Raw genomic sequence first — 27,188 nt, 5'->3', positions numbered from 1 at the left:
TCTTCTTCAACACTGCATCAAACTGATACATTGTCAAGGGGCTGCCATCAAAGTGGCAAACTAATGGTTGAGAAATCTGTGGTCGAACAGCAATATAATCACATAAAGTGGTCACTAGACATATTGTCTCATTCTGTGAACGAGTAAGCCTAACTGTTTGAGCAGGCCCCGTCTGGTTGGTTTTCCTCATTTAAATGAGATTAGCACTGAATCAACTGCAGCATTCTTGTGACAAAACTCAATGTCAGATATGGACAAAAGGGAATTCTGGTTTGAGCACTGTGATCTTGCAATAAATTCCCCAACTCTCATAAAACCAAAAATGCTGAAAGCAAGACGGCTTGAAACATCGTACTTTCAAAATGGGAATAGCAGATATGAGGTAATGCATTCAACAGGTCTGCCAGAATTGTAAGAATATAGGCAGTCTATCGTCAACAGATGGCCGATCCCTCCTACAGTCCTCTAACAGTTTAGTTACTATGACATCCTGCGCTGGGTCTGGCCAACCATTGATTTTGTGAACAAATGCCACCCCAGCAACATATGAAGCAATGGTTGAAGGTGCCAACCTGCGCAAAAAAAAAGAAACTCTAGGAATGTACTAAATGTTTTGAACAATGCACAAGATATGAAACAACCCATTGGCAAGCATTGATCATAATAGAATTTGCCATGAAATGTAGAGCCTAACAACTCATAGTCACTTTGGGAAACAGGGAAGAGCCAAAAGACCCGCTTAATATCAGATTTGACAATTGCTTTGCAACCTGCACCAATTGTCATGTGAACATCCTCATCAAATGAGGCGTAATGCACTTTACATTGGTTTCTGTGGATAAAATCATTAATCGAGTCCCCATGATCATGCATGGTGGATAAGTGGTGGATAAGAACAAGTTGTGGATAAACCTGAATGAATTTGCTCACGTTCTGGCACTAATACAAATGGGAAAACACTGTATGTTGGGGTATGACTGATGAGAAAACGGGCCAGAAACTGCTCCATCTGTATTTCTTTGCTCAGTTTCTCTTTGACGATGGTGGAATTTTGTTCAGCTGACAAAAGACAATATGAATCTTGACTAATGCATGGAACTTTGTATCCAAAGGAAAAACATTTGTAAACCCAGCTAGTAATGTAGCAGCATCCTCCCTATTGGATAACTTGTCAGCCAAGAAGCCAAGACCTGTAGGTTAATTGGCGTTGGAGGTACAAAATGTTTTCGTCCCTGAAAGGAGGCGGACCCAGGTTGCGGATCCTTGCTCAAGTGGGGTTTACTGGGGTTTTCCACATTTTCATCCATTCATACTTATTTTGTTGACCCAATCTCAGTCAAGGCCCGAAGCTGGGACCCTGGCCGGTATATCACTGCACCATGTCCAAACATTTACTACACTTATGCAGAAACTTGCACTTGTTCAAAAATGGAAATCACAAAGGCCATGGAAACCAAAACAATATCCCTTCTTTTGGCCGATGCACCAGACGCAGCATGCAAACATATACCCTGGCTGTGATGCCGCCATGACCAGTGCAGGCGCAACAGTAATCCACAATTCAGAATGAAGTACCCCCAAGATTAGAAAGGGTATGTTTCCATGACGAAATTGTTCATCATAATGCTGCCACCCATCCCCTGGAAATTGCAGTGCTGCCATGCACACTATTTCTCTGTGTAGATCTCTAACCATGACTGGTTTGATGCCTGTTGCTTACATTCTGCAATGCTACAGACAACTCACATGCAGTACCACTGACTCAGTATGGCAGAAACGCTGTCCAGGGCACTCTTGACCAGTATATACAGTTCATGAATTTTATTGAATTTTTTTGGGGGGGGGTGTGATTATCAATATTGATTAGGATTTTATTTACTGTGGGTATCCCTGTGTTTTGCATCTTACGCTTAAGATTTTTTTTGTTCCTTATCAAAAAAAACCCCCATTTTTTATATCACTACCATGCTTGGACTAAGTTTCTTTAAAGCCCAAATGTCTATACTTTATTTATAGTGGGTTTTTTTGGTCAAAGTTTTTTATCTCCATAAAAATAGTACTATTGGTTTTTTGCATTATTAGTTATCATTAGCTTTTCATGTGTTTTATTTTTTACTCAGGAAATATCGCCACATGGCATATCGTCAAGCAGTTCAGTGGTGTTGGGGTTGGATGCCACAACAGAGTTCCATTGCTTCATGGACAACATTCAAAAAAAGGTATCCACATGTAGATGGTGAGTACCGGGGATTCTGATATCCTCAGTTGGATTAGTGCTTTGTCTGTTTTTTTTTTTTTATCTAAGGTAAAAACAGTTTTAAAACACCATAACACACCATCTTGTTTATTGTGCATGCCCATTCTTTTAATCCTCTTCAATACAACTTGCTTCTTTCCACTCACTGCTGTCAATCTAAATTTTCATTTTTTTCCTTTACTATGTATTGTTTCTGCTATCAAATTGAATAGGTTAGGATTGCAGTTGCATCATGTAGAAAATATCTCTTATATGAGTGTGTGGAATCGCAGGTCTTCATCAAAGGAAGGGGCTGTTGCCTGTAAAAAAAGTTTCAAAACATGTGGAATGTATAAGAATTAGGCTGCAGGTTAAGGGAAAATCTGGGTGAAAGTGCAGGGTAAGAATGGGGGAGGCGGGCAAAGCAGGCACATAGAAGTTTTAAATATACATAGTAATTTTGTTCTCTATTCCCTCCCTTCAAAAAGCACAAAAACACAGCTCTGCCCAATAAAACAGGTTTGTTTGTCTGCCTGCCCCTAGAAAATTTGGATTTGGATCAGTCCATACTTCGAACAACATGTAGCCTACATGTGCATGTAACTGGGGTTACTTTGTTTCATTTTTTTTGTAATTCTTCCCACACGGCCAACCTGGACACAAAGCAATTACATTCTGCTAACTCCACTGCCTATTTTCCCCATAGGATTTTGAATCGCTCATGCTCACTGATATACCTTACTAGGCCCTGCCTCAGCCTATCTTTTTTATGTCCAAGTGTTTAGGCCATAAGACACACATTTTGACAATTCATTTTAAGGTCTTATTTTAGTCCAGTTATAAATTTTGAAACCATTAGGGCCCCTACTTCATGTTACGACTAAAATCAAATATGCTCCAGAGTTTCGAAGAAATACAAAAGAATTTAAGGCTCTATAATTAATCCAAGAAAATAAACCAAAATGTTAGGCCCCTTTGTTTCTCCCTCTTCTCATACGCCCCTCTTGAACGTCTGGCTGCATGAGACTGCCCGGCATGATCGGTAGGGCCGGTCCTAGTGGCTATGGAGGGTTAAATTTTTAAATTTGGTACTTCTCCCACCTTGAGTATGTATCTTGCCTTCAGGTCAAGTTGTTGCTTCAGCCCAGACGACTGATCTTGTCAGTTGTCATCAATTCAAAGTGTTGATTGCATACTGTCGTAAACTCTGCACGAGTGGTGCAGACAACTCTCATCCACTACCGATGAACTCGGTCAATTTTCGGGAATTTAAAAAACCTAAAATCGCGATTCTTTGAGGATGCCGGGTACAACCGGCAACCACACAATCTGGGGGCATCATGAGACATAGGGAGAATTAGGAAAATCCTAAATTCTCGTCCGCGTTTTCACTCGATCCCATACACGTGCTGAGCTATGAGCTGAGCGTTAGCGCTGGTCGCGTTGCTACCACCACATTTGTCAAAACTTTGCATGGGTTTCCGTAATTCATATTGCGTTGATGTTGGTTTAAGACAGGGAACCAGAAACCACGTTTTATGTAGCACCCTCTGGGAGTGGAACAAAGAAATTTTTTTTTCAAACAGACGATCCACAGACACAAAGTTCTTGGTTTTTATTAGTTATTTTACATCATAAGCCAACATAAAAACATCAAAAAGGAGTATTGCTGGAAACTTTGAGACACATCATTTATACGGTAAACAAATTATTTCGATTTTTCAACTCCATTAGAGTGCAGCTTTAACCCCTTCGCACCGTCAACAGTCAACAGTCAACAGCCAACACTTTGTGTGAGGATTAGTGCATACCACACATACACTCTATTCACCACGCAGCTGCGGTTTCAATGGGGCCTGCTGCTGGACAGAGCTTTGCATTCCGGGCATACCGCAGCCCAGCAGTCGCGGTCAAAAGAATCCCAGCATTACGTGGTTAACTTTGAAAGTAACCTTCCCATTGTGGCTTTTCTGCTTTTGCTACAAATTGTTCAGATACTAGAACCTGCTGGGCCCTTTGTTATATCCCAGGTAAAAGCCCTTACAGGTGCTACCGCTCCATTCCAGAGCACACCTAGGAGTAGTGGTACACTATTAGGAGGTAACTCCACATTCCAAAATGCCCATAAAAGTGAGAGTCTCATCATCAGATGTATATGTAGTTTAAAGTCATAGGAGGATATGAGGTTGATTTAGAGATAAACAGAAGAAAAAGAAGAAAGCTTTCTTTTTCCACCCTTTGTGTTGGCAAGCAATAAACAAGTCCAACCAAACAAAAAGCATCTTTACTGTTTGATAAAGCACTTTTCTAGTTGTTTACTGACACAACAAATCATAAAATAAATGTGCAATTTAGTTCTGTTGTCACTATTTCTTTAAACAGGGGAAGATAGAAACACAAGCAAGACTACACTACTTCACTACACTTCACTACACTTGTTCCAAAGTCTTTCTGAATCCAAAACAACACATATTAATTTAAAAATCACAGGCATGCACAAAAAGTACCCTTTGTTATTTATGCTAATTTTAAATTTATATTAGGAAAGACTGCAAACGACTCAAACACAACATGCAACATGTAAGTACACAGGGCCAGTGGCTACTCATACATGAATATAGTGCTTAGGTGTGACTTTAGCTGTGACTTAGGTGTGATGAAAAGCTGCAAAGTTAAACCTCTGAGTTTTTTGGTTTTGGCTAAGTACCAGTTAAGAATGCGCACTGGGCACCATGGTTTGTCATCCAGAGTCCCAGTGTGTTTGGTAAAGTCTGGCACAAAAATGTCAGGATGGAAGGAAGCTGATTGGTTCTTGGTGAGAAACCCTAGTGTTGGGATGAGACTAACACCATTGGGTTCCCATGGGATGTGGCCATCTGAGATGGACAATGCCTTCAGTTCACTGCCGTGCCGTGAGGTAGTAACTGCCAGCAGGAATGCCAGTTTCACCGATAAGTTAATCAACGATGCGTCGCTGAGAGGCTCAAAGGGAGGATCAACAAGCAGTTGGAGGACAGCTGACAAGTCCCATGAAGGAATTAGTCTTTTAGTTGGGGAACGCTCAAGAAAAATCCCCCGGAGTAGATGTTTAAGAGCAGTATTGTCGGACACAGTCAAACCATCTGGGAAGCCATTTAGTATAGCCGCAATGGCTGACTGGTAGTTACGGATACTTGAAACCTGGAGATCTGATTGGACCAGGTGCATGACGAAGTCAGCTACAGAGGTCACAGAAACTTTGGTCGGAGACAAACCTCGCTCTGAACACCATGAAGTAAAAATGTTGTAATCTGGAGTCATAGATGTCGCATGTAGACTGGCGTTGACTCTCTGAGGCCATTTGGGCAGCTTCATTAGAAAGTCCTGCTGATCTAAAGGACTGTTTGACAACAGCCAACAGGTCAGGTGTAGTGGCGTCGGATGAGGGTGAAGCATGCCCGACTTCGGCTGATGTAGCAGATCCGGTCTGTCGGGATCACTGGTACCCGGACGAGATGTCTTGTCAGACGAGGGAACCATGGCTGGCGTGGCCAAAAGGGGGCAGTGAGAAGGCCACGGTAGCGCTCCCTTTCAATCTTGGAGAGAACTGCTGGTATTAGGGATATTGGAGGGAAAGCGTAGGCCAACATCCCTTCCCAGTCGATTTGAAGAGCATTTGTTACCCAGGGTTGCAGGTGGTAAAACCTGGTGCAGAACACTGGCAGTTGGGCGTTCTCCGCTGAGGCGAAAAGATCGATGTTCGGTTTTTCTACTTCGGCGAAGATCTGATGATGATGTTGATGATGAAGCCCAGCCAATTTGTGACGTCGCAAGTAAAGTGGGTACAAACCTCTGTTTCATTGAACAATCTGCCGATGATCAGCCAGTCGTCCACGTACTGGAACAGCATGACGTCCTGCTTTCGAAGGTGAGCAGCGACGATCTTTGCAACCCTTGAGAACACCCTCGGTGAAATGTAGAGGCCGAAGGGGAGAGCCGTGAATTCAAAGAGGTTCCTGTTGTACAGGAAGCGAAGGTATTCGTAGCTTTGTGGGTGAGTCGGAATGTGGAGGTTTGCATCTTTCAAGTCTATGGAAGAGGCCCAGCATGAAACCTGTAGAGATTGGGTGACAGTCTGCAGGGTCTCCATGCGGAATTTCTTCGGGCAGATAAAGCAGTTCAGAGGTTTGAGGTTGATAATACGATGCCAGCTGTTGAGTTCTTTTATTGGAGTGAGGAAGAAAGTTGAGATGAAGCCGTTGTTTGCTTGAGATTTGGGAACCGGGCGGATAGCACATTTCCGAAGGAGAGAGTCTATCTCGGACTCCAGTGCCTGTCATTTGTTATTGTCGGTAGGAACTGAAGTCGGACGGAGGATAGGTACAGACGGAGGGATGCTCGTGAATTCAAGGGCATATCCATAACAAATGGTTGCGAGCACCCAGCTGTCCAATGTGACTTTCTCCCAAGACCCTGCAAAGAGTTGAAGTCGCCCGCCACAGAGGCAAATCTAAATAGTCAACGATGCTTACCCCAGGAGGTCGGGGTAACGCAGCTCGGTAGTTCTTCCTTCGAAGCTCTTCTGGGGAAGCTTGGTAGGCCCAGAGGGGGATGGATGGCTGTGATTCGTCTGGTGACTAGGTTGACAAAAGGAGAGAAAGGTAGCATAACTCTCCTGATGTGGAGGTCTGAAGGGTTGAGCCCGGCAATTATCGGGACGAAATTGGCAAGGTGGAGCGACCGGTGAAAGGTCACAGAAGTTAAATTTACATGTTGTGTCAATACATTTAACTTCAGATTCCATCACCTTCATGAACTTCCCTGCGAAAAGGTCTTTATCATAAAGAGGATCCTCAAGATCCTGAAGTCTTGACTTGACTCCCTCAAAGGGAATGTTCATGGCGTCTAAAGTGTTGGATCTACGTGCAGAAGTGGCTAGAATGGAGATCTGAACGAACAGCTCGAAGATAGAGTTGACGCTCTCATCGAGCACTCGAAGTGCGAAAACTGCCAGGTCAGGAGTATTTTGTAAATCTTCGTCACACACTCGGGCCAAACACTCAGAGAGGAGTGCCAGAAATGCGGTGCAGCAAAGGCCATGTTGTGAGGCTTTAGTTTAGCAAGAGTAGACTCGAGGAAACACTTGTCCTTGTCTTTAAATGGAAACTTTCCGGTAGGTTTGTGAGCGTCAGAGGAAAGTCTATCTTGAGCCTCCGTTGGAATCTCAGGGGCAGAGACGAAATTATCAAAGTCCTCCCTAGCAAACTGGAAATAAGTTGAGGCCCTGGGTGGGTAAGGATGCCATTGTTTAGCATCGGCCAGAACTTTAAACATCTCAATGCATGAGCGGTCGAGTGGAAGCTCAGGAAAAATTGGTGTTGATGTCTCCAACCTAGTGGGGTGACGCTTGAAGAAGAGGCCTCAGCCGTAGACTGATTGGAAGGCAGGCCAAATATGTGGACCATATCCTTCTGAAGAAGGCGGAGCCGTGCCTCAGGAGGGTTAAGGTTGAGATATCCTCATCTTCAGAGGGTGTATCCCACTCCATCTGCAGTTGATCCGAGGAAGGGGGAACAACGTCATGTCATTGGGTGGCCAGGGGCCGGAGGAGGTGAGCTGTAGACTGCGCCAGAACCTGGATAAGTCAAAGGGGCGAAACCATCATATTAAGATCGGATCGCCGATGAACGCAGGTTCGAATGCAGATGCGGATGCAGATGCGGATCCAGATGTGGATGCAGATACAGATCGTCGTGGGAGCAGAGTTGGGCTGTAGATGGCTGGCTATAGAAAAGAGCTTCTCCGAGAGCATGTGGACAGCTGACATGATGTCGGCCGATGTGTCCTCCTTCTGTGAGGAGTGAGACTTCTTACACTTAGACCATGCAGAAGAAGACAAAGAATGTTTGCATTTCTTGCGTATGGGTGAACTGGTTGTAGAGCCAGTGGTCGACGCCTGGTGAGTTGGGGCGTCGGAGGCCTGCCCTGACTGCAGTAAAGATACAGCAGGATGGGGCTGGTGAACTGCAGGGGTAGAAGCAGTCTTCTCAGAAAGGCCCAGAAGGAAGCCTGAAGATGGGGTGACATACGGGGATCGAAAACCCCAACGGCACAGGAGGCGGGTGGGCTCTGTTGTCCCGGGCGCGGGTGGTGGTGAGCCCGCATGGCCTGGTATCGTCTATGCCGGTAGTGCACCGGGAGGCAGTGTTTTGTTGTCCCGTGAAGCGTCAGTGTCTTTGTCACGGCGGGGTGCCCCGATTGAAAGGGTGTCTGAAGACAATGACACCACGGGTGATGCAGCCATTGTAGCTAGTGTTGGCGGCGTGGGGCCCCTCTGGAGTGAAGAATTGTTAGCTATGCCAATGTCGGGTGTTGCCCAAGGTAGCTTGTTGTCGACCAGCACCACCCGTTCAAAGAGCTTAGGGACTGGGACACAGAAGTGTTGCACCCAGGCCCATCAAGCGGGAGAATCTCAACCTCGAGTGCGGCGCCACTCTGCACTATTGCTTCGGTGTTACGTTGGGGAACTGAGCATACAGATATTGCACACACTGCAGCTCAGGCCCTTGAAGCGTGGCGTGGGCCAACCCTGAACTGAACCAAAGATGGTATTGCCAGCAGGGATTAGCCATGGGATTGCAAGTTTAGCAAAATGCCACTCGATCCTCCGCAGACCGACTCCTGTCCGTCTATTAAGGGGAATGTGTGGGGTCGCAAAATTTAGAACGCTCGCACTTCCTCGCAAACCACAACAAACCCAGGGTTGCCCCGTTGACCCTATAAATATACCAAGGAAAGAGGGGGACTGTGGTATTCGACCACTCGCACCGCCTCGCGGAATGCCCAACAATACCAAGGGTCGCCCCGATGACCCTATGTATCGCTCGGCAGTAACAGCGTAGAGTCAATGATCTATGAAATGCACACACAAGAAAAGAGAAAATATACACATAAACTCAGAAATATAGAATGTACCTTTATTACAATACGTTACGGTTTGATCAGAATATCACAAAGGTGTGCAATGAAACGGAAACTTGATGAACTAGAAGATGTCAAAAAGACATGTCCATTTAGAATCAAGCTATGGAAAAGAAGGATGAACATGGCGGCCATTCCGCTATGCATCATGGGACTTGAGGTTGATCAGAACATTTAGCGAACTGAATCAGTCACAAAGGAATTTGCATATATAGGGACTGTTTGGGGTAGGTTGAAAGCAGAAGACACATGTATACCCAACATCCAAAAATGAGAAATGTAATGACATTTGGTATTTTCTATATCCAAAGTGATTGTGTGCTGTTTTTTGCTGTTTGAGCGAAAGACGATAATACTGCCAACCATGCCCAGTCTACTCTCAAAGGAAGAGTAAGGAAAAAACACGAATAGCAAAACTTGAAATGCATGCATATTTGTTTGAAATTACTTCCAAGATAATAGAATTATGTTAAAATCTTGTGCCTCTCCTTTTGGTAGATTAGTCAACGGTCAGATGGCCACCAACAGCTGATGACCTCACCACAGAGGCTGCAAAGAAGGCTACTGCACACTTACTCTTCAACTTCCTGGCTTGGTGCGTTGGTGCCTCCAGTGAACCTGATGTATGTACGTATGCAAAGATATCAGCAGAAAGCTGCTCTCCATTGCACAAGGTCTTGTGTACATAAGTTTCTCATGCCTTTTTTCTTTTTTTCAAAGGGGAAACATGGTAGGTCAGTCAAAAAAGAAACTCCCCAACACCATGGTGCTGAATATATAACTACATTGTATAACTGTAAATTTATTTTCCTAAATTCCATGTTTCTCATTGCTTTTTTCCTTTCCTTTTTATTTTTCACTGGGAACATGGCTGGTCAGCTGAAAAAGATACTCCTCAAACACCATGGAGCTGTACCATGTATTTAGTTGCATGAATAAATTAACCACTTCCTGTCGGGTGGATGAGATGACGGGACCTTTTCAAGATTTCCATTTTCAAAATTCTTCAAAAATTCACGTGTTAATTTACTGGACGTTTACACCCACATGAATGATTGTCTGGTGGCTACTCTAATCCAACAGGCAACCTTCATTGATGCCCGAGTATTCAGCCCAGGCCTGTAGCCCTGTAAAAGAGAGCCCAGAATTTTGAGGCATAATTTCCTTTGTTCCAACGAATGCCAGTAGCGTCTTTTCATACACAGCTGGATTAGCGAGCAGCAGCACTGTGTCGCTCATCAATGGGGCCCTGGAGCACTTTTGTCCGCAGTGCTAATCCGAGGGCGCACTATGCCCAAAACAGTGGTATACTGTTTAAAAACAGTGCCGGATTACCTTCGCAAAATGGAAGTCGAAGCTCTTTTGTTCGAAACCTGGCACCCCAGCTCTGCGTATGAACACACGGTGCCCGAAACCGGGCACCCTGGCGGGAAGTGGTTAAAGTATTCTGGCCGAGAACAAAGAATAATATTTATTAGTATGGAAAGGCCACTTAATCTAAACCATGATGTATATAGCTTGTAAATTTTGCTTCTACTGGAAGGTGCTCTCAGAAATTTGTACAGGTGTTTGTCTTTTTTGTAAATTGAAAGACCTTTTTGGGGTGTTTTGTTCCAATCAAATTTTGGGCTTTACAGCTTTATAAAGCCAGGCTGTTTGGCAAACTCATTTTATTTTATCTTTGCCAGTTTCAAGGCTATTCTGTTGATGAAGTACTAAAAAGATCATGGGGGAATGAGTTGACAACAAATGGTTGGACATTGGTGCGGTACTTATTAAATTTCAAAGTTTACATTATTTAAGTATGTATGTCTGCCTGATGATACAGACTTGTAGAACATAAATGTCCTCTTAAAAATAATTTCCTGTTGAAATACACTCTTTTTTATTACAGTTTCCTGAGAGTTGTAAGAATATGTTTATGGCAAGACATTGTACTGATCATTAACAAATTTGTCAAAAAAGTTCAAATAATAGATTAAAATACTGTGTAGATGTATTGCATTTTTACCTTGAAGTAAACCCTTTTGCACATGCACAGAGTTCTTCAAAAAGAAACGTCCAAGAAAGGAAGCATGCAGAAAGATTATTGGGAACATATATACATATAGACAGTCATGATACTTATGATGGCAAAATGACCAGACCAAGTCTAACTGAATATTCAAAAATGTAACCTTTATTTTTATCTGGATTTCCATGTCTTACATGTTTTACTCTGTTTACATTGGAAGGCTATCATTATGCATGCACACATATATGTGCAGTGAGTCAACAAAGCCCAAGGGACGGTCTTTAATTCATTTCAAAAATTATTTTCAGAATTTACCTCTCTTTCCATAAGGCACTGTGAGAAGTTGTTCTTGGTAAATTAAGTCACCAACAATCAAGTCTCTTCACTTCCATCCTTGCCCCCGCCCCACCTCCTCCTTAATGGACCCAAAACCAGGGGTGTGATTTGGGGAAAATGAAAAATCCACGAAACATTCGTCGGAGGGTTTTGCAAGTTGTGTCGGCCATTGCTTTCCTACAATTCGCAGCATATCCATTTGAATATAGGAGGGGATTCAGGTACTACATGTAAGCCACCACAAGAGCTGTTCTTACTTTGAGGGATACAATTATAACATTTTTACTGCAACAAAACCTTTGTCTACATTCACTTCAATTGCAATTATACATGTAAGCTACAATTGGTGACAATCAAAGACCTAGAAGTGTAATACACACACATGCAGTTATCAGTGATCCACAAAATTCTATCACAATTTATTAAAAGTGAAAACTGTCTCATACAGAGGAGTACTGCATTACTTGTGACACTAGGGGATATAGTTTTTGAGTTGACTACAGTAGCAGGCTTTGGTCTTAAATGCCGCCACCCAGCGGCCACTGCTGCGATGCCCCAGTGAATTGCTGTGATGCCCTTTAAAAATAGCGCGTACCTTTCAGCCACTTGGCCGATGTGCCCCTCTTCAATGATCAGTAGACCTACCTGTACCACGTATTCAACTTTCAAGTTTTACTGTTTAGCACTAGCATTTCTGTCAACGGCGAGCAGCCACACTGAGCACTTTTTTTCACAGACTGGTTTTGCTTCGCTCAGATAGCATGGTATGGTAACCATATCAACGTACTAGAGTTGTGTGACATGAGGTCTCATGTGACCGCTTTGTGTTGCCAGAGTTCTTGACGTGGGACGCACAAAGTCTCGCTGCCGGGCGCAAAATTCAAGTGTTGCTCGAGTATAAATATTTATTAGATATGGATACGAGATGGCTCATAATTTCTTCCCTGCTAACCAAGGATATTCCTATTTTACAATGAAGTTTAGAGGTGCATTCTCTAAAGGAATTCCAACAATAAATCATTTATGTTGCCAACTGGACCGAGCTTGACACAGAAACTCTTTTGTTGTGGTGCTGCACGCGGACACTTCCATGCGGGCGCAAGCGGCCAATCAGAACGTTCACTGTGCTGAAGCGGGTTTATAAATTGTGGATTCACCTGCACGCCACAGTTGCCGCTGAGCAAGCGCTGTGGTTGGTTCACGTTAGTGCAGTTCTTTATTGTCCTGTATAAATAATAAGATTCAGACTAATTGTTGATTGAACACAAGGACGCTAACAAACTTTACAATTGCTACCTTCCTAATTTATTGTTCACCTGTGAGGCGAATTGGAATGTAAATCTATGTTTGCTTGTGTAAATGATCACTTGGTAAATAGGCCTATATTTGCCGGAGTTGACTAATTAATACTGTATGTTTTGGATCAACGTTACAAGCAAATTCTTTTGATAAATATTGGTTGATTGGTCACTCATACGACTAAGTGAATAAAAAAAAGACAGTTGCCGCTGAGCAAGTGCTGTGGTCGGTTTAGGGACACCCAGTCTGCGGTAACTCACTGGTTCGGTATACTCCTGCACTCCGGAAGTGACGTTGGGCATGGAAATATTTCATGAAGAGGAACCGACGCTACCAGTGGTAGAAGCACTGCGATGTCAGCGTAGCAAGTAAATCCTGGTCTGGGACTGGTGAGTAACCACAGCCTGGGGCTGAGTGGTACATCCAGCAGGGAGCTGGCAGAGTAATTCCAGTCAGGGACTGGCGGAGTAAATTGAGCAATTCGAGTCAGGGACTGGCGGAGAAATCCCGGTCTGGGACCAGTGAGTAGCCACAGCTCGGGGCTGAGTGTTACATCCAGCAGGCAGCTGGCAGAATAATTCCAGTCAGGGACTGATGGAGTAAATTCAGCAATTCCAGTCAGGGACTGGCAGGGTGAATTGACTTCCAGTCGGGTACTGGCGGAGTAGATTAGTAACTTAATAATTCCGGAGCCGGAGTAAGCCGAGTTGGCAGGTTGATACGTTTGCAGCTGATAGTGCCACGGATATAGCCAAGTCTTCTAAAATAAATAGAGTTCCACCCAAAAGGAAACGTATTCCTTGCTCATTCTGTCTGTACCCTGTCCAAATTAGCTGCCTGGTTGTATATTTCAACCAAACAGATCCGGCAAATATAAATTTATTGTGACAAGGCACTCAGATCCTCTGAAGATGACGGCTGCCCTGCCGGAGTGCCCTCTAAAGAGCCCTGGCCGCCGAGTTACAGTGGCACCAGACTACTTTAATACATAGACTGGTTACAAGTCGCGGCACAGAATTACACATTCTGCATTGGATTCTCTACATTACACATATTGAGACCGAGTCGCTATTTTGGGGGGGATTGCGGATGGGAGTATGACTCTATTTTTTCCTCGCTATTTTACTGTTCAATTCAAGCAGACTGCTCAACATGCATGTGAACAGACACAATGAAAATTGCAGGTTGAAAGTAAAAACATCATTTTGAAATTAAAGAAAAGTCTGTTGAAGTCACCAAGCATGATAAGTACAAATTTCAAAGTGGCCTTGGTGCCCTTTCAATTGGCCTTGATGCCCTTTGGTTTTTGGGAGCATTCAAGGCCAAGTGGCCTTGACCATCTGAAGCTTAAGGTTGAAGCCTGCAGTAGTACTCAGGTTTGTTGATTTTCACGAGAAAGTCACGATAATATATCGATTTCTGTTGGTTAATTCTCTGTCCACCTTGGCTTCCAGCCAGGAAAATTTCCAAGAATTCTTTAATCCTTTGTCTACATTCAGAGCCCCTTCCCTATTAACTACTTTGTATGACATTTTTTATCGACGTTGACGACATTGGACCACCATGAGAATGAAACACAATGGCAGATGGATGCAAGTTGTACACAGTGCATGCAATGACAACACGTATACCGTGCATACACACAGCAAACGTACAGTGCATACAGTACATGTACACACAACGATCATACCGCTGGCCTGGGTCAATCAATACATTACGATTGAAAGTTTACACCAAAATGGAAAAAAAATTTCACATTTTTTCTCTTCCCAGGGAATTTCTTTTCATTTCACAAATTGTGAAAAAGTGTGCCAAAAGTGGGAAAATATTTTCACAGATTTCCCCCAAGTGGGAAAAGATTTTCACGCTTTTTCCCATAAATGTGAAAAAAAAATTCACAGATTTTCCCATAAGTGAGAAAAGATTTTCACATTTTTTCTTACAAGTGGGAAAAGATTTTCACAGATTTTCTCTGGTAGTGGGGAAATAATTTTGCAAGCTTATCTTTTTTTGTCCTCTGTGGTTTCAAACATGCGCATCTCTGAACATGGAAAGTGTAGGAAAATCAGTCTGAGAGTAAAGTACTTCAATTCTCAGGAATATTCAGATTACTTGAGGAAGACAGCATTATTCGCAGTATGTTTCTCGGTATGGAGCAAAATACAATGCAACGGGCAAAATCAAAGCTGGCTTGGAAGTTGGATGGATGCTCAACATGTGCACCGCATATGTGCACATGTACATGTATCCACATGTTGTCATATTTTTGAAATAGGTTTACATGTATTGGCAGATGTATGTACCGTGATTTCGGAATAAATGCCTTGTATCCGGTTATCTCGACGTTTTTGTGAGACCGATCAAAAGATACTACCAAATCTCTTCAAAAACCGACACGGGACCTCGTGCATGCCGCACCGCATTGCGAAGCACAAACGGCATCTACACCTACTGCGACATCCTGACTGCTACTGTATGCCAAATCATGGACAGTCCAATCGCTGACTTTTTCCAATAACCATGTGACCACAGAAAGTAAGGTGTCATCAGAAACCCAACCCAAAACAGACCCGATATGTCACAACGAACGCAATTGGTGAAAAGACGAGATTTGCTACATGAAGATACACGCACAATTTAAGAAGTTGATTTTATTTGTTGATCGAAAGAAACCTTTCAGTGACAAAATACTACATGTAGTATTTCATTGTTGATTTTTTTGAGTGCCAAACTACACCACAAGAATAAATAAAAAGTGGGCAAATAACACATGTCGCCACAGCAGAGCAAGTTAAGTTTGTTGTAATACATACATTTCATGTGCTTCGTGGCTTCGTGACTTGGGGACTCCCGTTTAATCACTGAACATCCAGAAAACTTTTTAAACATTTATTCTCCAACATTATCGAGTGTTTATTTATGGTAATCCGAGAAAACAACTGTGCCAGTTTTCGCAAGTTTCTGCATGATTTTCGGAACCTTTTGCACCACTTTCGCAAAATTTTCGCACAGTTTTCGCACACTGTTTTTTTTCTCAATGTTTTCGCAAATGTTTCACGCCGTGTTTACAAAAGATTCACACCGTTTTTGCACGATTTTTGCAATTTTTTTTGCACTTCGTTCGCCCCTTTCGCATCCGATTCACTGCAAATGCGCGGGGGGAAAAGTTGTGGTCAAAATGTGAAATGCGAATTCCTTTCACTTTTTTTCCCATTCCTTTTCGCAACGTTAACTTTCAAATGCAACGTTCAATGTACTATTACCTATGTATCTGGCACATTTCCAGGGGGAGTAACAACGCAAAAGCACATGCTATACACCTAAACTTGTACAAGTCTTTCGCTTAGTTTTGCACCAAATATTGTAGTCATTGTGTTACATATTGAAAGCATAGACAATACGGAAATCCGGAAAGTCTCACAGAAATTCCGGATAGTCTCACAGAAATTACGGAAATCCGGAAAAATCCGGACAAATCACACCCCTGAAAAATGTTCTATCCCTGTTATACTGAGCAAATCATAAGTGGCGCAGGTTATCGATTACTTCGTACCAAATGAAATGAAACTGAGCTCATAACCCTTCAATTCCTTTTTTTAATTAAGATGAAATGGGGGGGGGTGTATTGTTGAACGCCGCCCACCTTATTACTGTCTCCTGAGATCCCTTGTTAAAAGTTGAAACTAAGTGCGTGTTCTAAAACTCTGTCTTGGGGGAAACTTTAGAACTTTGTTTTTGACAGTATGTGCTCCACAGTTATTGCTATTAAATATGATTAACACATAAATATTACATAAATATTAGCCACTTCCTGCCGGGAGACCCGTTTTTGAGTTCATAGGCTTATACAATGTTACATGCAGAGTCGGGGAGATTGTGTGGTGTTATACAACTGTCTTTTGTTCACGAACCTGGTTCAGTGCACTACTGTCCTCTTTTCAATAGGGGCCACATTAGCGTGCAGCGGTGCTGTGTGGCTCATCGCTGCGGTGGTGGAATGCTTTTGTCCCCGGTGGTAATCCGCTTGCTCTCAATGCCCCAAACCCTGGTACACAGTTTCAAAATAACGCTGGATTATCACCACTTTTGAGAGTGAAAAATGCCGATAATGCCCAGCAGCCTGGTCTTTTGTTCAGAGTACGGTCTTTTGTTCCAGGGCCCTGTTTCCTTTGTCCGAGTTCGCAGACCCCGGCCACGCATATAAACCATACGGCTCCAATTTCGGAGTCCCTGGCTGGTAGTGGTTAACTCTCAATAGTGGAGATAATCCAGCCTTGCTTTGAAACAGTATACCAATTTCAATGCGATTTTACATACCTCCTAGCGGGGTTAGGGTTAAAGGAAATGGTGAATTTTTAAAAGAATTTTGAAAACGGAAAATCTTGAAAAGGACCCGGCATGTTGTCCTGCTCAAGAAAAATCCCCCCCAGCAGCAAGTGGTGAAATATCATAAAAATGTGCCAGTTTACAGCTTGGCAAAGGGCATATTCAGATTCAGCACACTTGAAACCCTCCATGTATGAAGTTTTGTGTGGTCCGGTGATGGGAACCAATGGATCTAAAAAAATAGACCTCTTTTCCTTTGTCATCCTATGGTCTAGCACTGGAACTACTTTCAAGATCTTCTGAAAACATCAGGTGTATTTGACTCCCCGGTACAGTTCATCCCACAATACCCAGACCACTCCAAACCAACGATTCTAGTGAGTGAAGTATGATAGGCTGTCAAGACAGGTCAAAAAGGCAAGGCAGCAGAAGCTGCAGAAGCTGCAGTGAGACAGGGATCTAGTGGCTCACCACCACCTTCTAAAAGGCATGGGAAGAGGAAAAAGTACTGGAGGAGTGGTAAAGTGTTATTTGTTATTTTGGTGCCAATATGGAAGAAAAGGGCAGCAAAAAGGACTACAACACCAACAGAGGCATATTACTTCTCAGCCATGTAGGGAAAATGTACCCTAAAATCCTGGAACATTGCACATGTACTTCAATGCTGGACAAAATTGTCGGGACACATGTCAATAGGCATACCCTTTCCAGGTCCCCCACTCCTCCAGTCAATGTTGTCATCTCAAGCTGGAGTGCAGACTGCATATTAAGACCTAACATTGAGAGAGGGCTTGGGCGTGGGGGCCAATGAGATTTGCCACAATGAATTTCTACTCGGTTAAAATGCAGTTTCTTGGTTAAAACTTGTGTATGCCGTCTGATCACTCAACTTAACCATGTTCATTTTCGGTTAAACTAGGGGTACCAACAACACAGGGTTAAAAAAGAGTTGTTTTTGGAAACTGGTAAGGAGTTTTGTGATTATTATGCTCCAATGGCAAGGCCAGCTATTTGGTTAAAACAGGGATCTTTTGGGAATCACCCTTTGCAGTCAGTTTTGTGGAGTATAATGCCAAAGGCCAAATGAATTCCTTTGTGTGTGGTGAAAATATCCCCTTAATAGGCTGCCCTGCCCTAATCCCCAACAGTATACTAAATAACTTTTAATCACCACTGATTGACACTCAGCACTTTGTAGGCCTATCCTATACCTGAAAGTATTAGTCTTCAGGTGTCATCCCATGTGCTTCAGGACGCAAACATTTCACGGAATCACGGAGAGCAAGCAAATCCCTGCCAAACCATTGAGCCCTTTACAAACCAGCAGATCCACGGATGGAACACAACAAGCAAGCTTATAATTAGCAACCTCATGATGCACCTGATCTTCCGTGTATTGGCCAGCACAATGTGAATTTGAATTAGCATGTCACCAACTTGCCACTGACTGGCTGGCTGATTTGCAGTTAAGTTTGAACAAGACAAGATACTGATCAGTGTCGGAGGGCAGAAAGCTGTCTGAATCGTCTGTCAGACTGCAGACAGTAAAATAAGTCACACCATGAAAATATGATGCCTATTCAAACATTTACCAGGTTTGTTCTGAGTTTTTACGAGCACAAAACATGCCTCCAAATACTCAATGGTACAAAGAAATAAACACAAGAAACAGATCAGATAAAATCAACTTTCGAGAGCAGCTGAATATTTTTGCTACAAGCTCGTGCTTCAGTAGTCTTGGTTTCAAGATCTTCCAGAAGTTATCCTGCACACGAACCACACATGTACACTTTTAGAGGTCGCTATCACCACACAAATTATCGCAGGAAGGTCTTGGATATTTTGGTTTTGTTTGTGTTTTTCACTGTTTTTCCCTTGACTTTCCGAGGGAGCCTATCAACAGCTTTGTTTGAGCCTTATATTGAATTATTCATATAGTTAATAACATCTCTCAAGTGAGAACTGAAAACAAAAACAGCGTCCCGATCTTGAGGTCCACAAATTTCTGCAGAAAATGTTGTATTTAGGTTGTTGTAACATGCCCTTAAGATACAAATTAACATATTCCAACTTGTGGAACTAAGGAAGATGATTGACATTCCCCTCCAAACTGCTCTTTCATTAGGTAAAAAGTGGATGCACCTAATGGGACACTGCGGTTTTTAGCACACCATTTCCACACCTTTAAAACATGGTTAAAATGTGTGACTGCTGATGGACGGGAGAGGATTAAAGGGTTTAAGAAATAGCCAACCATTTGGTTTGCGTGAAGTATTTCAAAATAACAATAAATACGTAACCATTTCTAAAACATTATAAATTCAATGTTTACCACATTAATTGTGACCACAAAATGAATGAAAAGCTTCCGTATTTCCCGCCCACAAAAAAACCCCTTTGGGCCATTCGCACACCCAGGCTGATAGGATGACGTCATCGCCAGAAGGATGCATGTACAGTGTACATGTACATGTACATAGCGCTTAAGAAATGCAGTATCGCACGCAATAGACCACGTTGTGTTTGATGTAGCTTGGCCAACAGGGCAAACACTGTTTCAGTTCAAGAAATACATGTACACGGTAGGACTGTGTCTTTTAATTTCTACCTTGAACTGAGACAGTTGATGGAAAACTGGACGAAGGGATCAAGACATCCTGCCAAAAAGCAAATGAAGTCAGCTACCAACTCACTGCTCTTTCACATCATCCCACTACTCCTATGATGAGCACCAAAGCAACACCGATCAACACCAGCTTCCTGTAAACTCTCATTGCCGGACATGGTCCTTGGCAAAACCCACCGACAGGAAGCTGGTTATCTGTGAGACAAGGTGCCTGAGGAGGGTGGGTGCATGTGCAGTGAAGTTGAAGTGCGAATGATTCTAGTCAACCATTGTCAGGTCTTTAGGCTGAAGGGGACAAATAGTGGCTGCAGGAAGGGCAAAACAAAAAAATATTACAGTGAAAATGGTCGTTTACACTCATTTTTCTGTGAACTGGTCCTCCCTGCACTGTGGTATTAAAAGTGGTTTACGGCAACCAATGACGCGACCAACCTTGGTAGGCTGGTCACGAATATTTGACTAGACTAGTCTAACCATTGTCAACTAGTAAGCATCTGATCAGAGATAGTCAAACTATGGTTAACTATGGTCCTTGATCGAACTTGCCCTATGTGTTCTGGAAAACAGGGTTAGTCAGAGTGACCTAGCCAAACCTTCTTTCTTTAAAATCTTCTTTAAAATTCTTTTAATTTGGCCTGCCATATTTTCATGTCAGTTCATTTTGAGAACCTTGATTCTGAAAAACAAAAATGGGTAAGGTAACAGTAAGGGTTAAAACAAGCATGCCGTATTATTATTTTTACACTTACCTGAGGACGTTCCTGTGTATTTCTTGTTCTTTACTGTCTTTCTTTTAGCTACAAAACAAGAAAAATAGTCACAGCTACTGTAAATGTATTTCATACTCTTTTCATGAGAACACTTGCCGTCACTAACCCCCCAAAGTGCCCTCTATAATATGGACTGTGCCATTTTTTATTTGGATGCAATTCCCTCGAAATCTTAACTTATGGTTTACATGACTTTGCATACATGTTGATAACATACTGTACATGTAAAATGTGCTTTGAAATGATTTAATTTGCTGGATACTAATTCAGGCTCAAAAAGAAATACAAAAAAAAACAAAAAGCCAAAAACCCTGTGCATCGGCATATGAGTCAGGGTTTATTGTGTGCATTTTTATTTTTAACATCTAACGTTTCGCTTGTCTTGCTATGATGCTCATATTCCTCTCATAGTTCCCCGTTTTTTTGGGGGGGGGGTTGTGTAGCTGCTTTGCTTTGGAGTTTATGATGTTGTTAATTCTACAGATCTCATCTGTTCTCTGGTCTGGAGTTACATTTGTCGTTTTGCAGCTTTGAATGTTACCTCAAAGAATTTTAAAATTCATATTTGTAAAAGCTGAAACGAATAAATAAATATATTAAACACCTGAACATAATGTACGTTAAAATCAAGGGCAACATTTCGGCTAGCTTCAATTAAATTAATAAACTCATTTGGATTCTGTGGAGCTAAGTGTTGTAGAATATGTGTTCCTATTTATATAGGGCTGTTAACTTTGGAACCAAGTTACAAAGGAGCCAAGGGCCTGTTTGTTACGGATCACAATCAGTGATCCGTTGTTGGTTCACTGACACTAAAACCACCAGTGGATGGAGCGAACCAGCGTTGCGAAAACTGATCGAGATCCAGATTCAAACACCAGGCCCTAAATACATGTACATGTGCAATATATGCCTAGCCTAAACGACATGCTACTGCCCGTTTTACAGTCATGCTGAACTGACATAAATGTAGATTGATTTTTTTTTAAGTTCGGCATGGCAGACGCAGTGTTTGCACAATTTGGCTCAGCAGACTGTATTCAGCATGGTAAGCCCTTTAGCTTGAGAGGGTTTACTAATTATCATTGTCCAAAATGACAATGGCACAACATTGCTTAAGTTTGGTACTGAGTGAATCTGCCACACCTGACGCGCTATATTTACACTCATCTTAAACCAATTTGGCCTGGCAATATCACGGTAAAGAGCCTAGGCCATAGCTATCACCCTTGTAATGTGCTTTATGCAGTACATGTACAGGCTGCAAACATACATGCACTGTATTACATGGTATACATTTTGACCAGGGTTCTCCCCAGCATTTTCCAAAATGTGTGGGGCATTTGTGTTGGTTCACTGACAATTGCAAAGCCATGGCGTGGGGTTCGAGGCCTGCTTAAGATCCCTGGAAAATTTTGAATTCTACATGCTCTCTGGTGCATTCTAGAGTATTTCTTAAGCTTTTCAGTTGCTTTTTTAACTGGCAAAATGAAACTGATTCAATGGACTTTTTGCAAAATTTTATTGAATGACCACTGCTTTTTCTTATGCATAATTCACTTCTTTTCAAACATTAACACATTAATATGAACACATTAACGCATTGGCAAAATAAATGATTCTGCTTCTTTTATGTAAAGTGGACACATGTCCATGTAATAAAGTTATTTTGACATGGAGTAAATTCTTTGATCAAGTAACCATTTGAGCCCAGTTGAAACAAATGACGCTGACAAAAAATTTTGCTTTGTCTTGTAAATATAAAGTAAGACAAAACAATGACATAAAAAATAATACATATAAATAAATGTTTATGTGGGATACATGTAAACTAAAATAAGAGTTAAGCAGGCAAAAAGACTGTTATACTTGACTTGTTCATAAGAATTCACACTTGTGGAAAACTTTTGTTGAACTTCAGTAAAATGAAACACAGTTTGACTTGAGATAATTCTACATGTTACTGAACTTCAAAGAAAATAAATACTAAACAATCAGAGTATTTGCTCATGTAAACAAAGAAAGGACTTATTTATTGCAAATAATTAATGGTGGCTGTTTGAATTACTTTTGGCCGTTCCTCCCCGTCAACACGATTGGCTTAAAAAAAGAACCAATCTTTGACCGTACTTTTTCTGTAATGACTGCGTGCTCTGACCTGATGCGGCTCACGGTGAACGTTGCACATACACAGGTTCCGCAATGGCCCCATCAACGAGTATCTTAAAGTGAATAGGAAATGGGAACTAGTGTTGAAGTGAAAACTGAAGTGTCGCGCGACTCCTCTTGGTAACATGATGTCACATGAGTATTTGTTCCTGTCGCAGGTGTATTCATCATATACTGCCACGTTGATAAAGGAATGGGGTTGATGCTGCAAGTGCTGTGAATGGTTTAGTGTAGCATTGTGCTCCCAACACAAGAAGCCTCAGATAGCGCTTTGAGGTGTCTTTAGATTTACATGCAGTAGGCGGCGTGCACAAATGGACTACAAAAGGAACAGATTACGAAGGTAAAGACTTCATAGGTCTTTGGCTTGAGTGCATTGTACATGGCCTTTGAATGCTGTGACACAGGTGTGTATAGATGTATGCGACACGAATTTTATATAGTCCTACTGCTGTACTTTGTCCAGCTGCATCAAGCTTGAGACGGACCCTTCACCATGAAATCTTTAGCATCGTATTGTAGTGAATTTCTTCATTTAGTTTCTTTGGTCCAAGAATGCGGCCAGATGGTTGTAAGTAAAAAGCCAGACTGCAGCGGTGAGACATAGCCTATTCTCTGTAACCGTTGGAGCGTAGCAAATGCAAAAAGGCCTAGCATGGACAACACACACTGTCTTCTCACAACTTGGCAATGAGGTCCAAACGTTGGAGTTTCATCCTGGGGGGTTGGGGTGGGGTTTGGAAACTGGCTCGGTGGCGTTTGCCCCTCACAGCTGACGGGTCCACGTAGCCGAGAAGCTATCATGGCTACCCAGTCTACAGTTTGACGGTAATATTTAATTTTTAAGCCCAGCAAGTAATGGGCAGTACTTGTTTAATTTTGATTAGGCCTTGGCGGCAGCAGGCTAGTCTTTATTTCAACTCGGCAGTTGCGAGTTATTTTGGTCCAAAGGTTCAATAAAAAAATAGCTTTCACTATAGTATCTTCATATGATGCCAATTTTCATCTCTTTGTAGCTACATATAAGGTTTAAACTCGATTGGACATTTAATTCAGGACATGTAGTGCTTCAAGAGGTGAACCTTTAATGTTGTGTGACTTGTCAGCTTATGACATCATCATAACATCTGGTAACATCATAACAAAATCGCCTGGTGGAAAGTTGAAGTACAAGCCGTAATACCACATCTTGGCCTTTGTGAGCTTATCCATGGCTTCCATCCATACATGGTCCATAGGAAGCTCAGGAAAGAGAGGATGAGAGGATAAAGATGACCCCGGTGTGCGACACTTGAACGAGGGGCAACTGTGGTCTTCCGCAGGAGGAGCAGGAGATGCAAGTCATAAGACCTGAATCATTTCCCAATGGGGCAGACGAAGGCGGGACTCCAAAGGACACAGATAATTTACCGAAACAGGCTCAGGGTCAGGACCAGCAGAGAGATCAAGGGAACGTGCCTCAACAGATGCTGACTGAGAAGACAAAAGAGACAAAAGAAGATCCCGTTGCCCTTTATGAGACACAGAACGGGCTGGGGGCAGGGAATAAGGATCCGGATCCGGATGTGTTGTGTATGGAGGATGAGTATAATGCTGAATAACCATCAGAGCTCGCAGTGTATCTTTGGTAGACAGAGATCCCGACGATTTCTTGACTTTTTTCTTCTTGGAAGGGTGGACGAAAGACATAGAGTGGCTAGGAGATTTGCACTTCCACCCTGTTTTTGTTAATTGAGAAGAATCCTGCACAGAAGACGGGGCTGTGGGTTTATCCTCCCGCTGTGCCGAAGCCGGAGAAAAACCAGCGGATACCACACCCTGTGGAAAGGGATCAGCAATAGGGGGAAACTGAAATTCACGACATCGTAATAAGCTGGCAGGCTTGGTGTCCCCAGGTGAAGAGCGGGCCGGAGAGGCTAGAGCAGGCCCAGACACTGAAACTTGGTTTGTATCTATGGGAACGGGCCGTAGCAGTCGTCTTGTTAGACACAGTGGTTGGGGAAAAGCCATTGTCCAAAACCAACCAACCGCAAAGGACAAAGAACAATATGCAAGAAAGGTGGGTCACGCCCGTCAGACTTGACGTAGAGGAATTGAAAATTCACTGCTAAAGTGGTTAAGATTAGGCAGCAACCACGTGCAAGTAATGTGCTGCACAAGGGAAAGAGTCCACAAATAACTGGCCAAACAGCATTCTCTCACGCAGCAAACTACCACAGTAATGCGCCAAGATCAGCCCCTTGTCATTGGTATAAGGGACGGTGTAAGGGATTGTGTAAGGGATGGTGAAAGGGACACGTTCCCACGGTACAGACGAGTGAATGGGCCGGACACGTTGCTTGATACTCGAAGCCGACTGTAGAGTGAGACGTGCCCACCAGAAAACCCCTGCAGGCGACAGCAAACCAACACCGGGAAGCCAAGCCAACAGCAGGGTGCCAAGTCATGCCCCGAGCTGTCTGCATAAAGGGGGTGCACTCATATGTGCTCCAAACATAGGGGAGCTGAGGCAGGCCAGACACATTGCTCAATGCTTGAAGAGGCCCATAGGGTGAGACCAGCTGACCGTAGAAATCCCTGAGCTACGGCAAAACCGAGGTCTGTTACGCCATACTGAGCTTTGAGCTGCCTGAGCGCTCCCGCAAATGGCAAACCCCTAACGGGTCAAAAGGAGGGAATAGTTAACCATGCACTGTCCTATTCCCTAAATTAGCAAAGACTGAAACCAACACCACTGTCCCTGCTAATTAAGCAATCCCTGGCCTGCAGGCAGGCAAATACTCGAAGTGGGGTGAACGCTACTCTAACTTCTCTTCAGATACTTGATTATCTAATATAGAGAAAACGTAAAGAATTGAAAAAAAAAAAAAAAACGCTGAAATATTCAGGTAGCCAGAAGGCAAATATTCAGAATGTCAAGAAAAAAGAACCACCAAAATTCCGGAGATAAGAAAATCAATAATAAGTATCCAAACATGGAGGACAAGAAATGCCGAAATATCTGGCGATATGAAAAAAAAATCAAATCAGAGAATAATGAGACAACTGCTCTCGATAATAATAATATTAATAAACAAGGATGCCACAATTTAGGGCGAATCACAGAGTATATACAGGAAAAGTGAATAAATTAACACTCACTTTATTCTGGCACAACAAAAATATATTTACCCGGTATATCAAGACAACAGCGCCACCTCGGCCAAAAAGGTAAATACATGTATACGGTCAGCCTGCCACCTGTGCAAGACTGAAAAGGGCATGGAAGTAATGGAACAGGAAATACTACAGATGTATTAGTAGTTTGCGTAGGTTGCAGGTAGTAGACTTCACGAGATATAGGACTGAAAAGGTGCATCTTAAATGTCATGTGACATCATCAACACATCAGGTCAATGTTCTTGTGAAGCTATCCCCATTCAAGATATCTCAAAGGGTTGAACCCAATTAAACATGCACTTCACAAGATATAATGTTTAAAAGAGTGCGTCTTTCATGTCACGTGACTTGCCTCCTGATTATGTCATTATGAAATCAGGTGATTGTTTATCTGATGCCCTTCCCTTTCTAAATATCTACCAAGTTTCAACCCAATCGGTCATGCACTTCAGGAGATAAAGAACTTTAAGGGATGCACGTTTAATGTCACGTGACTCCTCATATGACATTATCATCATATGAGTTCAATCTCAGTTTTTAACCTTCCCTTCCTAACTATCTGCAATGTTTCAATCCAATCAGACATTTACAATACAACTGACATTATTGTTGTCACGAAAAAAGCACAGATCATTTTAAACATTTGTCCCTTTTGGTATTCCATACAATGGGATCTGCTCTCAGCATCACGTGCTTGGCAATTTGCCAGCTCCTGAGTATATGTCTTATGCACTGTGCACTGCCTATGATACAGCCAGATATTAGGGGCCACGCACACAGTAGCCAATGTACAGTATGCAAATGGATTCCAGTACGCAAATATTGTGAGGGGTTTTTGTCGTCAGGGCTTCATCTGTGTGAACAAGTACACCAGTTATGCACTTCATGCAGTTGAGTCAGTACACGTACATTATTGACGGTCCATAGCCACTGAGCTGTGTAGACCTTTTGTACTTCGAATTCACGAAGCTATGCAACGAGTCCCAATAAAATTGGGACCTATGGATTAGGATATTTTTGTGAACAAATATTTTACGAAAAACAATTTATTTTCCTAATTCCAAAGCTCAGGAAAGGATTTTTTCATGACTGGAAAAAAGTAGCTGGCGCAAAAGTTCAAGCAGCTGGTCAAACTTGCTGGTTGCTGGCTTATTTTGAAACCCCTGCCCTAGTCTTATACAATGTTAAAATGACGCTGACTAGCTACTCAGGATGAATATACATACACATACACTCAAATATATGTACACATTACAGTGGTTTATGACCGAGACATTCGGTCTGATTTTTGTT

At 42.6% G+C, this 27,188-nt stretch overlaps 2 protein-coding genes and 1 long non-coding RNA gene across 16 annotated transcripts in view; 1 reads left to right on the top strand and 2 right to left on the bottom strand.

The window, feature by feature from the left end:
• LOC147799111 (uncharacterized) overlaps positions 1-12,584 on the top strand; it is a 63,868-nt gene extending 51,284 nt beyond the window's left edge. Inside the window, exons 3-4 of the long non-coding RNA XR_015425231.1 lie at positions 2,121-2,236; positions 9,695-12,584. This is a non-coding gene — a long non-coding RNA (uncharacterized LOC147799111). The remainder of the gene's footprint in view (positions 1-2,120; positions 2,237-9,694) is intronic.
• The window catches only part of LOC110990503 (uncharacterized), a 234,114-nt gene that overhangs the window by 134,684 nt on the left and 72,242 nt on the right, over positions 1-27,188 (bottom strand). For 13 of the 14 annotated variants that reach the window (XR_015425229.1, XM_087136873.1, XM_087136866.1 and 10 more), the window contains one exon: positions 20,547-20,594. Coding sequence is in view for 12 of the 14 variants with exons in the window: in XM_087136873.1 (XP_086992999.1) it covers positions 20,547-20,594 (48 nt within the window). In the remaining 2 variants the exon portion in view is untranslated. Of the gene's footprint in view, positions 1-19,779; positions 20,029-20,546; positions 20,595-27,188 lie in introns of those variants that run through there. The other variant, XM_087136870.1, reaches the window with a different exon arrangement.
• LOC147799112 (uncharacterized) lies at positions 1,845-5,755 on the bottom strand. The gene has a single exon (XM_087136883.1). The coding sequence runs from the start codon at positions 5,753-5,755 to the stop codon at positions 4,838-4,840; it is 918 nt and encodes a 305-aa protein (XP_086993009.1). The 3' UTR covers positions 1,845-4,837.

This window comes from Acanthaster planci, linkage group LG05 (genome assembly GCF_054643075.1).
Source record: "Acanthaster planci isolate LZ-2023a linkage group LG05, COTS_SCS, whole genome shotgun sequence".
Taxonomy (NCBI): Eukaryota; Metazoa; Echinodermata; class Asteroidea; order Valvatida; family Acanthasteridae; genus Acanthaster; species Acanthaster planci.
This window is presented reverse-complemented; position numbering and strand designations above follow the sequence as displayed.

What these genes read in the sequence shown, in the direction of transcription:
- LOC147799112 (XM_087136883.1), bottom strand. Translation starts at nt 5,755, where the DNA reads ATGGTTCCCTCGTCTGACAAGACATCTCGTCCGGGTACCAGTGATCCC.